The sequence below is a fragment of the Salvia splendens genome, chromosome 2, assembly GCF_004379255.2.
Source record: "Salvia splendens isolate huo1 chromosome 2, SspV2, whole genome shotgun sequence".
In the NCBI taxonomy this organism is placed as follows: domain Eukaryota; kingdom Viridiplantae; phylum Streptophyta; class Magnoliopsida; order Lamiales; family Lamiaceae; genus Salvia; species Salvia splendens.
The window spans coordinates 15,962,565-15,974,720 of NC_056033.1; the positions used below are offsets into that span (position 1 = coordinate 15,962,565).

The window sequence follows — 12,156 nt, forward strand, 5'->3', positions numbered from 1 at the left end:
TTCGGAATAAGGGTTTTACATGTTTTTATATTTATTCTCTTCATTTTTCTTATTATTTCCCTTCCAATAATTATAGATTTACTAAACTATCCTTTAACCCATCTCTCAAAATTTTCATTTTACCTCCCTCCAAACGATTTCACATGCTATATGCTTTACCGTTCTGTTTCTGTATTAAGGTTGAAACTGATAAATAGATTTCACTCTGCTATGTTTCAGTCTTCCACTGAGCTCTCTATAAGGAATTTATTTGTTTTGAACTGTTTTTGTAGATCCGTCATATGTTTTTGACTTGCAAAGTTTTTCCTTGACCTTTTTGCATTGATTAAATTAACAAGGGAATGTAGAGTTAATGAGATTCAGAATCTATGAAGCCTTCAAAAAGTAGTCACAACTCAATAATGCAAAATAAATAGATAAAAAGAATTCTGAAGTTGCAATGGTATAAATAAACTATGTGAAGAAGGTTTTTAACTTTAAACTTCTAATCAGTGGTATGGTTTAAAATACCTGAGATCCTCTGTTTCTTCTTATCGACTGGTTTGTGATCTCTATCCCACCAATTTGGGAACATGTACTGGTTTGAGTTCTGCCTGTAAATGAAGTTTATTTAATGCTTCTCTCTGTTACAAGTGTGTGATTCTCTTGTACTGTAAGTCTATCTAGTTGCATTTTCATGTTGCTTGTTGCATTTTTTTGCGTAGGTTGTTACTAGTGGCAGTTCACCGCTTGAAACTTCGTATCAGAGAGTGCCAAGATGTGTGTATGTTTCCTCTGAGTTACACGAATATAGAGGGTATGGGATTGTTACGCGTTGATGGGATTGAGGCTAGCCGGAGGAGAGAGCGGAAACGTGGATTATTACTCGTTGATGGGATTGAGGAGAGGTTGCTCGAGTTCGGATTTGGAAAGAGCGGCGAAGAGTGGAAGCGGAGGTGGTGAAGGGTGGAGGTAGAGACGGTGAAGAGGCGCCAGGAAGAGGTGGCGGCGAAGTGGAGGGTGGAGGTGGAGGCGGAGGCGGCATGCACGTGAAAATTTGAGAGAGAAGATTGACTTTTAAGAGTGGAGCGCAAATAGTTTGGTGGGAGGTAAAATGAAATTTTTGAGAGATGGGTTAAATGATAGTTTAGTAAATCTATAATTATTGGAAGAGGAATAATAAGAAAAATGAAGAGAATAAATATAAAAACGTGTAAAACCCTTATTCCGAAAAATTCGCATGTCTCGGACCCATATTTCGAATGGTAAGCGAATTGAATCCCTTATCTCGAAAGGTCAGCGAATTTAAACCCATATTCCGAAATTTCTCGTACCCTACTACCTTCCTCACAAAATACAATTCGTTTTATAACTACTACACCAACATTCCAAAAAAAAGTTCGAATTATTCGGTGTTGTGGCAAAATGCACAGCAAAAAATGTTGTGCATATCATCACAATTGATTTGTAAATAAAAGAAAATATAACTTGATAAAATCAATGAAAGGTAATGATGTGTACAAGATTTTTGCTGTGCATTTTGCCACGTACGGCAGTGTGAAGCTCGGCACACTAAATCAAATCACAATTATTTTTTGTTTCATCTTTTTGTTTAATCATTTTAAAACTGATTTCATATTTCTTTATTATTTTCATTATTTATATAATGAAACTGCATAACTAACAATTTCAAAATCACTTAATTTCAACACTTAGAACACTATTAAACCTTTTTAAATTAGAACATTATATTTAAATTGTAGTATTTACTTTAGTTTAATCTCTTTGTAGGATATATTTGTGGCAGGAACAGAAACAAGAGTGCATCTGCAATTGTTTGGACGATGACAGCACTAATAAAAACACCCAAAGTTATGGAGAAATAATCAGAAATTTGATAGGCGGAAAGGACAAAGTAGATGAGGATGATTTGACCAAACTTCCTTATGTAAAAGCAGTTAGTTGTAAATGAGAGTTTGAGAAACAACGAAGGGATGCCTTGTAGACGGCTATGAAATTGGGGAAAAGACGGTGCGCGCGCATGTTGTAGGAAGAGATCCCGAGCATTGGGAAAATCCAGATGAGTTCATGCCAGACAGATTTTTTGATGCAAAAGGGCAAGATTTCGGGTTGATTCCATTTGGGTGAGGACGAAGAATATGCTGTGGAATACTTATGGGACTCTTAAATGTGGAGCTTACAATTGCAAATCTAATCAATAGTTTTGTTGGGATTTTTCTTCTTACAAGAGATAAAAGTCAGGCGTAATACAACTCAAAGAAGGAATACAAAAGAACGAACTGAACCGAAATTACAATGGAAAAAATCGAAATAGTAAGACCGTAAAAGTGTTTAGCCGAGTCGAGGAGGCATCTTTCCGCAATACGAGATACGCCCCTATAGTGCTCTCGGTTTGGCGTGTCGTCCCCAAAGATAAAAACGACTACGTCTCTGGTGAAGCAGAGCTTTCGACAGGAAAAACAATGCAGGAGAGGGAGAGAGCTTATGATGCTATATGCTTTGTGAATGTTGTGTAGAGATGCATGGAATGACTAGCCTATTTATAGACTCAGTCCACTGCTGGGGGTCAACAGCCATGATGGTTGTCATCATTGCGAGATTGTAACTGCCGAACGTTACGGGCGTTAAACTGTTACGAGAGCTGCTCCTTGACGGATCGGGACACGCGCGCGTCTAGGTTTGTAATGACGTGGACTTCATCACGTGTCAGCCACGTAGGCTCTTACCACGTCATACTGACGATGTGTCATCCCACTTGGCTTGCTGGCGTGGAAACGTTGGTGGCCAAAAAAGAAAAAGAACTACACCAACCAACCTTGGGGTCGAGCCTAAGCACCAAGCCCCACGACCACCCAAAGACCAATTGCCAAGATCCAATGACACGGGCTCGAGGCTCGAGGCACGCGGCACGCGCGTGTGTGCGCGTGTGGGCTCTAAAGCCCATCTTAGTCCACTAGAAGTATTACATGTAATAATCTCACTTAATAAATACTTGTTCAATAAGCTTCTAACTTTCAATGTGGGATACTTAATTAACTAGTAATTATTTCGCAACTTTAATCCATTATTTCTCACTCACCGGGAATCGGATTTGAAAAAATGAATATACCACGGTCATCTACTCCGAATGTAGATCGATGCTATATTATTTAATTTCACAAAATTAAATATCTCATTGGAAGTATTCTTGGTCAAAGTCCTTTGACCGCAACGATTCCAACAATCCCCCACATGAGTGGAAATAGCCAAATGCGTATGCATGCAGACACAAACTCAACCCTCGAGAGGTATATAAGCATAAGGATAGGTAGTTGTTGGCTTTGAACCCTCCATAGTCGATACCATCGGATACACAGGCGGCTTAGTAGCGCGATGCTTTGAACTAATCCCCCACGGCGTGCACCGAGACAATGGTGTTAACGCTTAAACACCTCAACCTCATCCGTTCTCACGTTTTGTGTCCTTTGCGGCCTTGGACACCACTTTGGTTTCATAAGTGTGTTATTTGAAGCGGCCTCACTTCACACTTATATAGGTGATTCCTAATCGAGTATCTTGCCCTACTCGGTCTCCTTGAGAACTCAATCTCCTCGAGATCCTTAGGAGTCAATAAAAGTCATAGACTTAGCCTCACCACTAGGAAAGTTTTCCAACACTCTATTGTTCTCTAAGGAATAGATATAGTTGAGTGTTTCTCATGAACTCTCAAAGCTTAGTTGTCCCTTTGAACCAAGTTCTTGGGATCTGCAGTCATCATGGTTGGGTTACCACTATGACAATTCTTTAGTTTGTGGATTTCAAACTCATTCCCTCTAGCAACTTATTCATTTGATCACGGTTTAACCCTTTGGTTAGCAAATCCGCTAGATTATCTATTGACTTCACATAGTCAATTGTAATCACCCCTGTTGTGATCAAATGTCTCACGGTGTTATGTCGTCGACGTATATGTCGAGACTTACCGTTATAAAAGCCATTGTTTGCCCTTCCAATAGCCGCTTGGCTATCGCAGTGGATCAACACTGGTGGCACTGGCTTAGACCAACATGGAATATCTTCAAGGAAGTTCTTAAGCCACTCAGCTTCCTCACCAGCCTTATCTAAGGCAATGAACTCCGATTCCATTGTTGATCGGGCTATACATATCTGTTTTGTGGATTTCCACGATACAGCACCACCCCCAATAGTAAAGACGTATCCACTTGTTGAAAGTGAGTCTCTATTATCGGATATCCAATTTGCATCACAGTACCCTTCAAGTACCGGGGGTATCTCTAGAAGTGTAGCCCATGATTTTGAGTATGTTTTAAATATCTCAAAACCCTCACAAGAGCTCTCCAATGCTCTTTGGTTGGATTGCTCGTGTAACGACTCAACTTGTTCACGGCACAAGCAATGTCAGGTAGAGTGCAATTAGTCAAGTACATAATGCATCAGATGACCCGTGCATACTCTTCTTGTGCAACAGGCTTGCCTTTGTTCTTGCTCAAGTGAACGTCGAGTTCAATTGGAGTCTTAACCGGCGCGCCATCATAGGCTTTGAATTTATTCAATATCTTCTCAACATAATGTGATTGTGTTAAGATGATTCCATCAGACGTTCTTAGAATCTTCATTCCAAGAATTACATCGGCTAGACCCATGTCTTTCATGTCAAAGTTTCTCTTTAACATGGCCTTTGTATCGTTAATTACTTGAGTGTTGCTACCCAAGATTAACTTAACATCAACGTATAGACACACTATAACATGGCTGTTATTAGTGCTCTTGATGTAGACACATTTGTCACACTCGTTGATTTCAAACCCATTTGATAACATCACATTATCAAACTTCAAGTGCCATTGCAATGACGCTTGTTTCAATCCATATAGAGACTTTACGAGCTTGCATACCCTTTTCTCTTGTCCAGGTACTACAAACCCTTCGGGTTGTTCCATATAAATTTCATCTTCTAGTTCACCATTTAGAAACGCGATCTTTACATCCATTTGATGAATCTCAAGATTGGCAATGTAGCAATAGCGAGAAGCACTCGGATAGATGTAATCCTTGTTACAAGTGAATAGGTATCTAAGAAGTCATGTCCTTCTTTTGTTTAAAACCCTTTACTACTAGTCGGGCTTTATACTTATCCACTGTTCCATCGGCCTTAAATTTCCTTTTAAGTACTCATTTGCAACCTAGAGGTTTCGCACCTTCAGGTAGATCTACCAACACCCAAGTGTGGTTTAGCAAAATTGAATCAATTTCTCTTTGAACAGCTTCTCTCCAATGTAGCCTGTCTGGGCCATCGAAGGCTACTTTTATAGATGTCGGTTCTTCATCTAACATAAAAGCAATATAGTCAGGACCAAATATTTTTGGTGTTCTGAGCCTACTACCACGTCTTAGTACTGTATCCTTTGGATCGGGCCTTGCACGCTTGCACGATTCAGGTTCATCATCCGCTGATTTAGAACTAGTGGCTTCTTCTTCAATTCTTGTCTCAGAATTTATTGAGACTTTTTCCTTGTCTTTGCAAGGAAATGTATTTTCAAGAAATACAACATTCCTTGACTCAATTGTTGTTCCTACTGTAATAGTCGATATTTCAGACTTGTGAACAACAAATCGATATGCACTACTGTTAAGTGCATATCCAATGAAGATGCAATCAACTGTTTTAGGTTCAATTGTAACTTCTTTGGGTGAGGGAACCATTACTTTTGCCAAACACCCCCACACTTTGAGGTATTTGTAAGATGGTTTCCTTCCTTTCCACGACTCATAAGGAGTGACGTCTTTTCATTTGCGTGGGATTTTGTTTAGGATAGAGTTGGCTGTCAAGATAGCCTTCCCCCACATGTTCTGGGGCAATCCAGAACTAAGTAGCAGTGCATTCATCATTTCCTTTAGAGTTCGATTTTTGCGTTCTGCAACACCATTAGATTGTGGTGAATATGGAGCAGTTGTTTGATGAATTATACTACTTGCGTTGCATAACTCCTCAAACGGGGCTACATATTCGCCTCCTCTATCGCTTCGAATCGTTTTGATTTTACAACCAAGTTGATTCTCAACTTCGTTCTTATAATTTTTGAACGCTTCTATTGTTTCATCTTTACTTCTTAAAAGATAAATGTAGCAATACCTTGTGCAATCATCTATGAAAGTGATAAAGTACTTTTTACCACCTCTAGTTTGCACCATCTTTAAATCACATACGTCCGTGTGAATTAATTCAAGGGGTTTTGTGTTTCGTTCAACCGAGTGAAACGACAACTTAGTCATTTTTGCTTCAAGACAAATTTCACATTTATCTTGGGTATCCACTTCATTAGCCTTTAGTAAATCTAAATTCACTAATCTTTTAATGACTTTTGAATTTACATGTCCCAATCTACAATGCCACAAATTTGAACACTCAGTCAAGTAAGAGGAAGTAGATCCTTTATTATTATTAGCCAATGGCTTTGCAACACTGCGAGTTGCCACACTGAGCTTGAAAAGTCCATCGGTTACATAACATTTTCCGAGTGACTTTCCAAACTTGTACAATGCAAACCTATCAGACTCAAATACAAGTTTAAACCTCTTATTAACTAGTATTGATCCTGGCACTAGGTTCTTGCGGATGTCCAGGACATGCAGCACATCCTTCAAAGTGATAGTGACGCCAGACGTCATCATGAGAATCACGTTGCCAATGCCGAGGATTTCGGACAATGCTTGATTCCCCATGTTGATCTTCCTACCTTCAACAGCAGTGTAGGAGGCAAACTTGCTCCTACCTGAGCAGACATGAGCAGTAGCGCCGGTGTCGATGTACCAGCCACCCTTGTTATCAACAAGGTTAACTTCTTCAGTGACCACAGCAATGAGGTCGTTTTCATCCCAGTCTTTGAACTCTTTCTCAACGACGTGGGCTGACGGCTTCTTCTTCTTGCTGCGGCAGTCCTTGGCAAAGTGGCCAGTTTTGCCGCACTTGAAGCATTCGCCTTCAAATTTCTTTGCAGGCTGCTTTCCTTTCCCTTTATCCTTTTGACCTGGGCGAGGGAGTTTGTTGGAGGGACCGCCCCGCTCCAACAGATTAGCTTTTGCTTCAAGTGGGCTAAAGCCCTTAGCCTTTTGGTCACTTTTACGCACATCAGCCTCAATGCGCAATTTCACGATCAAGTCTTCAAGGGTCATATGCTTTCGCTTGTGTTTGAGATAACTCTTGAGGTCCTTCTAATTGGGAGGAAGCTTGTCAATGATCGTACACCTTAAGAATTTGTCGGGCAAGGTCATCCCTTCAGCCACTAGTGCGTGGATGATCATTTGGAGCTCTTGAACTTGCTCCATGATGGGTCGAGAGTCGACCATCTTATAGTCCATAAATTTGGATGCTACAACTTGTTCAGTACCTGCAACATTATCTATGCTATACTTCATTTCTAGGCTTTCCCACATCTCTTTTGATGTGGTTACAACGGAGTATACATTGTACAAAGTATCATCTAAGGCGCTTAGAATGAAATTTTTACAAAGATAATCTCCTTTTCTCCAAGCTTCATAGTCCGCCATGGCTTCGAGCCTAGTCTCTTGATCGCTTGGCGCGGGCGGCTCGTTTTCAGTGAGGAAGTTGGCGACGCCCAATGTTGTCAAGTAGAACAACATCTTTTGGTACCACTTTTTGAAGTCAGATCCTCTAAACTTTGGTGGCTTCCCGGCAGGTGGCATCATTTTTGGTGCCAAAGGTGTCGTACTTGGTCCATGGAAGGAACCAATTCCGTTGCCCCCGAATGAGCCAACAACGTGGTTGGGCATAGAGCCCCCACCATTCATGTTGGGCATATAGCCAGCCATGATCGTACCAGCCCCGAAGGAACTAGCACCCGCGTGAGACCCGAAGGCCCCAACATTCGTGTGAGACCCGAAGGCCCCAACACTCGATCCATTAAAGGATTCGAAGGAACCACTAAAAGTGGACCAACCGATCCACTCGAGGTGGATCCACTAGTGGACCCAACTGGGTTAACAAACTCCCAAGGCGTTGTTGATGAAGATGGATAGTGCCCGGGAGTGGGCATCATTGTCGGAATCGACGATGTGTTGACCGGTGCAGTGGTTGACAAGGTGGATGGAGATGCGGCGGCGGTGGTGGCAGCGACGGTGTTGGATTCAGTCGACATCTCCAGCAAAGGTATTAAGTTTCGGAAGTGATTAAGTTCAGTTTAGAGATCCAAATTCCTTCAAAGGCAAGTCTTATCACGTCTTGCGATTGTTGGGATTCTTCTTCTTACAAGAGATAAAAGTCGGGCGTAATACAACTCAAAGAAGGAATACAAAAGAACGAGCTGAACCGAAATAGTAAGACCGTAAAAGTGTTTAGCCTAGTCGAGGATGCCTCTTTCCGCAAGACGAGATACGCCCTGGTAGTGCTCTCGGTTTGGCGTGTCATCCTCAAAGATAAAATGGCCATGATGGTTGTCATCATTGCGAGATTGTAACTGCCGAACGTTACCGGCGTTACAAACTGTTACAAGAGTTGCTCCTTGACGCATCGGGACACGCGCGTGTCTAGGTTCGTAATGACGTGGACTTCATCACGTGTCAGCCACGTTGGCTCTTACCGCGTCATACTGACGATGTGTCATCCCACTTGGCTTGCTGGCGTGGAAACGTTGGTGGTCAAAAAGAAAAAGAACTACACCAACCAGCCTTGGGGTCGAGCCCAAGCACCAAGCCCCACGACCAGGCCCAAAGAACAGTCCAAAGACCACCCAAAGACCAAGATCCAAGTCCACGGGCACGAACTCAAGGCGCGCGACGGCGGCGCGCACGTGTGTGCGTGTGGGCTCTACAGCCCATCTTAGTCCACTAGAAGTATTACATGTAATAATCCCACTTATTGAATACTTGTTTAATAAGCTTCTAACTTTCAATGTGGGATACTTAATTAATCCCATGACTTCTCTCATAGCTCATTTAATTAACTAGTAATTATTTCACAACTTTAATCCATTATTTCTCACTCACCGGGAATCGGATTTGAGAAAATGAATATACCACGGTCATCTACTCCGAACGTAGATTGACGCTATATTATTTAATTTCACAAAATTAAATGTCTCGTTGAAAGTATTCTTGGTCAAAGTCCTTTGACCGCAACGATTCCAACAAGTTTTGACTGGGAGTTGCCCCCGGGGGTGGGTTTATGCAGATGATGTTGATGCCGGGAGTTGGGGTCCAGAAGAAAAACGCGCTTCTTCTCGTGCCTAAAACATATACTATATGAAGTTTAGTGTCAAGTAACGTAATTCTATGATGATATCTAATTTGAGTTGATGGATGGCATTGTTTGTTTATTATACAAAGTGTATGGTTTTATCAATTTCATTTTTTAATATCATATGTCAATCTTCATTTTCACATGGAAGAGTGCTCTTCATGTCTCCTTAACCATGCTATTTATGAAGTCTACAAATTGATAGTTTCACAATGTTATAATGAATCTCTGCATGTTATATGAAAAAAAATTAAAATTATTGCAGCCTTTGAAAAATAAATGCTAAAATGGATGGGGCTCGTAGCGATAGTAAATTGCAAAACGTGAAACACACAGTAACAATTTACTGAGTACCAAGTGTTTTACCCACCAATCGTCTTTCACTCTGTGTTATCAATTAATTATTTGAACTGGTGAATAATTGAATTATACGGAGTTTATTAATGACAATTGTGTATAATGACAATTTCAATATAAAATAAAATTATAATATAAATTTGGAAATAAATCTAATACACATACGTATTTGTGATAATATTAATATTATACTATTTGTATGAAAAAACTCATCTTGCTGGTATATTCGACTCACTGATTGTGAACTAACACATTGTTATATTTGTGAACGAACTCAAAAGTTATTTTCTTTCCTTTGCTTCAATTGAAAATAGAGGAAGCACATCACAAGAAGTCTACAAAAAAGGTAGAAAACATGCCTCTTTTTTGGAAGAATATCAGTCTAAATCTTTCTCTTCTTAGTACGGGAAGTCTTGTATCCAGACTTGGTAGGTTTCCCCCACGGCGTCCGCGAGCAATGCCCGTGTTTCCCACTACTCTTGCTCTTTCCTTCACCACCACCATGGGGGTGGTCGACTGGGTTCATTGCCACACCTCTCACTGTGGGCCTTATCCCCAGCCACAGTGATTGCCCTGCCTTTCTCAGCTTCTTTGTTCCGTGCTCAGGGTTTGACACTGCCCCTATCATTGCCCGGCATCTCTTGTCTATCAATCTCTTCTTTCCAGAAGGCAGCACTATCTCACAATACCTGGAAAAGGATAAGTCACTAACTGAATTCAGGAAAACTTACGAGAAAAAATATCAGGTGTCATCAGAAATATAATTGCATACAGTAACCACCAATCACAGCAAAACGCTCACAGTGAATGCTACCAAGAGAAGAGTAAAGCACGACAAAGAATGTACGAGCAACCTCCATTTCCAAGCAAGAAGTTGGTGAAGTTCTTATAAGAAGAGACACACTCATATATATCAAGCCCAGCCTTTGAAACAGACTAAAGCTGAACTCTTGTATATGGTATTGCTCATTTGATCGCTGTAAGCTTAAGCATGATTGCTCATGAAAAATGCAGCCATGGAATTCCAGCACTCAAAAATTTTAATAAAAAGGAAGCTCCTGTTATAAACTTTTTTTGAGACGTGAATTTCAAAACCAACAGTTTCTGCTATGACGTGGAACAGATTACTAAGAAGATTTCTTATAATACAGAGAGTCGATTGCAAGAGCCCTTTAGAAATGATACACCAATTGAAGGTCATCCACAAGTCTTCATAGTTTTAGCTGTGAAAAGAATCCTCCAGCAGGTCTCCACTCTTTTCCTTCTCAACAGGGTAAGAATTTTTAAAAATGCAATAAATTTGGGTGATGCAAATTATATAACCTTATGCAAATGCCAAGCGGTCATTAATGCTCAAGACAGAGTGAATGGAGGAGAATGCTGGCAAGAGAAGGTGAGAGTAAGCCGATTTCCATGGCCTACCTCAAACAAAGAACATAAAAATATAGTATTACAAATTGTCTTTCGAATATCAAAGTTTTGGGGGACTCCAAGTTCAGTAACACACTAACGCGCTCTGCCTCAAAGAGCTAAATCTAGGAGTACTAAATGCTGCTACTGCTTAGCACAATCCACTAAACGATATCTTGAAACATGACAACACCATACACACTTTTGCAGTCTTTAGACAAGAAACCTTGCTTACATAGTTGAAATACTAAACTACAATACAGAATTTCATTCATCATACTATCAATTAAACCATACTTTCCCTCAACTCATTAATTTCCCCCAAATACATACCAAATTCTTGATCACAATTAATTTCCCTCAACTCATTAATGATAAACTCCATACCTGACTGATCTATTCGGTTCAGTAAGTATATTTGCAGAGGTCCCTGCAGCTCGCATGAGTTTCCCACCCTGCCCTGGGCGGAGCTCAACGTTGTGAATGTGCATCCCGATTCTCATATTTGACAGTGACATACAGCTCCCATATTGAGAGCTTATGTCAAGAGTCAACATCTGGTTCATCATCGACTTCAAAGATGGCATTTCTTCGATTCCACCATCACGCCCGCACCTTTAAATCAATAATTTACAATTAACACTAAAGATCAAAGTGTAGCAGCCAACAATCATTTTTTCAAACCACGTCAAAAACTGAAATATCTCATTTATTACTCAAGTAGAAAGTTCTGTGAAAAATCAAATTACAAAATGTAGCTCTAGATTCAAAAAAAAAATTCAATTTTCCAGTAATTAATTCCGATTTCGATCAATAATTTAATTTATACAGAGATTTCAGAGCTCCGAACTTTCCACAAACATGAAATCAAAAACCAGATGAAAGCAAATAAAACTGTGATGTAGGCGATGGATGCATATGGTTGCAAAACGGTGTATAAATACATATATAAAAAATTACCAGTAGAGAGAGAGCGAGAAGAAGCGCCGAGACATGAGCGAAGGAGAGGGGAGGAGACACGAGCTCTAAAGAGCGCCATTTTCAGCTCTTGTCGATTCAGACGAAATGGGCTGTTTAAAATTTGAAGGGTTTATGAATCGTAGCAAAACGACTGTATTTCTCTTGGTACATTATTT

General features: G+C 40.4%; 1 protein-coding gene across 1 annotated transcript; it reads right to left on the reverse strand.

Moving 5' to 3' along the window:
- Nucleotides 1–9,875: 9,875 nt before the first annotated feature.
- On the reverse strand, nucleotides 9,876–12,124 carry LOC121769838 (60S ribosomal protein L2, mitochondrial-like). Its single transcript, XM_042166602.1, has 3 exons — nucleotides 11,981–12,124; nucleotides 11,408–11,635; nucleotides 9,876–10,299 (listed from the first exon to the last, which is right to left on the reverse strand). The coding sequence occupies exons 1-3, from the start codon at nucleotides 12,013–12,015 to the stop codon at nucleotides 9,993–9,995; spliced, it is 570 nt and encodes a 189-aa protein (XP_042022536.1). The 5' UTR covers nucleotides 12,016–12,124; the 3' UTR covers nucleotides 9,876–9,992.
- Between the last annotated feature and the right edge of the window lie 32 nt (nucleotides 12,125–12,156).